The 2,489-nt window shown below is 31.3% G+C and overlaps 2 protein-coding genes across 2 annotated transcripts in view; one reads left to right on the top strand and one right to left on the bottom strand.

Annotated features, from left to right (window-relative positions):
• The window catches only part of RpS24 (ribosomal protein S24), a gene marked incomplete in the record, with an annotated part of 3,362 nt that extends 2,438 nt beyond the window's left edge, over positions 1-924 (top strand). The window contains 1 exon segment of the mRNA XM_011303449.1: positions 354-924. Within this exon segment, the coding sequence (XP_011301751.1) occupies positions 354-365 (12 nt within the window).
• On the bottom strand, positions 433-2,235 carry LOC105265762 (uncharacterized). The gene is made up of 2 exons (XM_011303450.1): positions 1,874-2,235; positions 433-1,771 (listed from the first exon to the last, which is right to left on the bottom strand). Exons 1-2 carry the CDS (start codon positions 2,046-2,048, stop codon positions 1,458-1,460), a joined length of 489 nt encoding a protein of 162 aa, XP_011301752.1. The 5' UTR covers positions 2,049-2,235; the 3' UTR covers positions 433-1,457.
• Between the last annotated feature and the right edge of the window lie 254 nt (positions 2,236-2,489).

Here is a 2,489-nt window from a genome sequence, read left to right as displayed (position 1 = left end):
AACATTCTTGTCCTTCCACTCATTTTCATCACTTCACTGCACTTTATATTAAGGATATTTAGCTTTCCATCTCTATTTAGCTTGAAACCAAAATTACCAATTGGCTGTTCTTGTTTAAAAAACATATTCTACCGCTTTGTATATACTTGCATATCTCGTTGCAATAATCACAAGTCGATTAATTAATTCTTCAACGCCTTTTTTACTGCAAAGAGATCAATCATATTCAGGTGGAGGAAAAAAATTTAATCTGAAATTAATTAAAAAACTTTCGGCATTTTTAGAAAATTGATAAAGGGATGATTATATAGTGCATGTTACATTGTAGTTCATGTTTTTTATTTCCGTTCTAGGGGAAGAAGTAAAAAGAAAAAATGGAATAAGTATCATCGAGCTTCGATGGAGGATGGTCTCATTTTAATTTGTTATTCGTCAGCATGTCAACGTCTTACATAAACTGGGATATCATTTGCTCTATTTCCTTGGATAATTTTGTTCAATTGTTGATTTTTATTGGGTTAACGTAATTTTATGGTTTAAGGTTTCTTTTTTCGTATCTATAAAACGCTTTTTTCGTCATTGTCGCATGAAAAATTTTCACTCGAATGGTCATTTCATCCATTGGTGTAGGAAAAAAATTTCATTTATGGTTAAATATTTGAAATATGGCTTTGCATGAGGGAAAAATAGGTGTTGGGATTTACAATTCGGCTTCAAACTCCTCCTGAAGAATCTATACATGTTATATTTCTTAAAAATTTTCAATCAAAATTACTGACTCCGAAAAATTTAATTCTATTCCAGTAAAAAAAATCAAGGAAGACGTGGAGCGAAAAATTTGTACAACATCGGCGTAAAAATTATTGTAATGTATTGTTTTTTCATCGAACGGTATTTATAATAAATTTTTCGCAATTCAACATATTTAATTATTTCAATGAATTTATTTATTTGCGTAAGTCTATCGAATATTTTTAATCAACGAATTCGAATCTTTTGGTCGAATATTTTCAGTGAATACTAGATCAGTCATCGACCGATTCAGTGGATAAATTCGGAAAAAAATCAGTTTCGAACTGTTGCAATTTATGCTCGAGGTCAGGAGGCCATAAATATTTCGGAACTAAAGGGGAATAGTGATATTGTAAGGGATACCTTTTTGCACTTTTCATTTTTCTCTATAAAAAAATCTACAAAAATATGAATATCTTTTGTAAATTCTGAGATATTACCTAAAAATTAGCCTCTTAAAAATACAGTTTACCCAATTTATCATTTTACTATAGAAATTTGTCTTTTTGAATTACCGTATATAGAAAATTCTCGTATTTTTAGGAGTAATACGTTGAATTTTTAGAAAGGAAAAATCTTTCCCATCAGTTGAATTATTTTTTTCCATCTAAAATAAGAGTGGCTATTGATAAAAAAGGCAATCAGTGGAGGTGACGATGTCAGGATTAATTTGGTAAAATAACTTCAGCAGATTGTTCAACGACTTCATTAGCCCCAGAGTCTGGGCTTTCAGTAGTTTCAGAAATTTCCTCTTCGACAGGGCTAGGCTCGGTTGGGATTATTGTGTTTGAAGGATATGGAATGTTAGCTTTGTCCATATCGAGCTCTATCCAGGTATCACCAATCGTGGATTCTGCAGGACTTCTAGGACGTACTAGGGTCCAGAAAGAAGACATGACGTCGTCTGAGTCTTTTCGTATTAGATACCAGTGGCCTAACCGAAAACCCCAATCTTTTTCAGGATTGAATGCAACATTTGCTGGAATTGGAATAAAAATATGAACAGCAAAGTAATTGATCTCACTGTTTTCCGATTATCAATTGGCAATTAGAAGAAACGGGAATTTCAAGAGTTCATTACGCATATCTATGATCAGTTTCTCGATGAACTTCTGCCAATCATAATTGTCCCTCGTCGTACCTATGATACCCCTGAGATCTGGGAGTGCTGAAGGGTTATCGAATATACGTGTTTTCATGTCTCTCAGCCAGTCTAAGATACTTTCTGCAAATTGGGACTGTCCCCCGAAATGCATTCCGTTACCTTCAAACGTAAATGCAAATAAATATAAAAGATTTGAAAAATCGAAAAAAAACAAAATAAATTTTTACACATTTCTGTTACCCAAATTCACTTCGAACTATTGGAAATTATGAAGTGTTTGGTATATGGTATACGCAGGCATGTGCAAAAAAATGTGATCAATAAATGAAATTTATAACAATATATTATATATCGTCTTCATGTATTCTTTCCTATTCTATACTGAAAGTACATACCATTATATTCAGTTGAATTAATAAAATGGAATCTTTTTGAAATTCAATTTTAAATAATTAAAAAATAGATATATGTATAAAAAAATGTATGGATACATATTTTTTACATGTATTATAATTATCTTTTAACATTATTTTCATAAACTGAGCTATGAGGTGAGAAACTCTGACACTTCTCATTAAATCTAGATTTTTTT

The sequence above is a fragment of the Fopius arisanus genome, unplaced genomic scaffold (assembly GCF_000806365.1).
Source record: "Fopius arisanus strain USDA-PBARC FA_bdor unplaced genomic scaffold, ASM80636v1 scaffold00032, whole genome shotgun sequence".
NCBI classification, from domain to species: Eukaryota; Metazoa; Arthropoda; class Insecta; order Hymenoptera; family Braconidae; genus Fopius; species Fopius arisanus.
The sequence above is the reverse complement of the archived record's forward strand: the minus strand, read 5'-3'. Positions and strand labels throughout refer to the sequence as shown.

What these genes read in the sequence shown, in the direction of transcription:
- LOC105265762 (XM_011303450.1), bottom strand. Translation starts at nt 2,048, where the DNA reads ATGCATTTCGGGGGACAGTCCCAATTTGCAGAAAGTATCTTAGACTGG. An exon ending in GAAACTGATCATAGATATGC is followed by an intron (nt 1,772 to 1,873) that starts GTAATGAACTCT and finishes TTCCAATTCCAG; the next exon opens with CAAATGTTGCATTCAATCCT.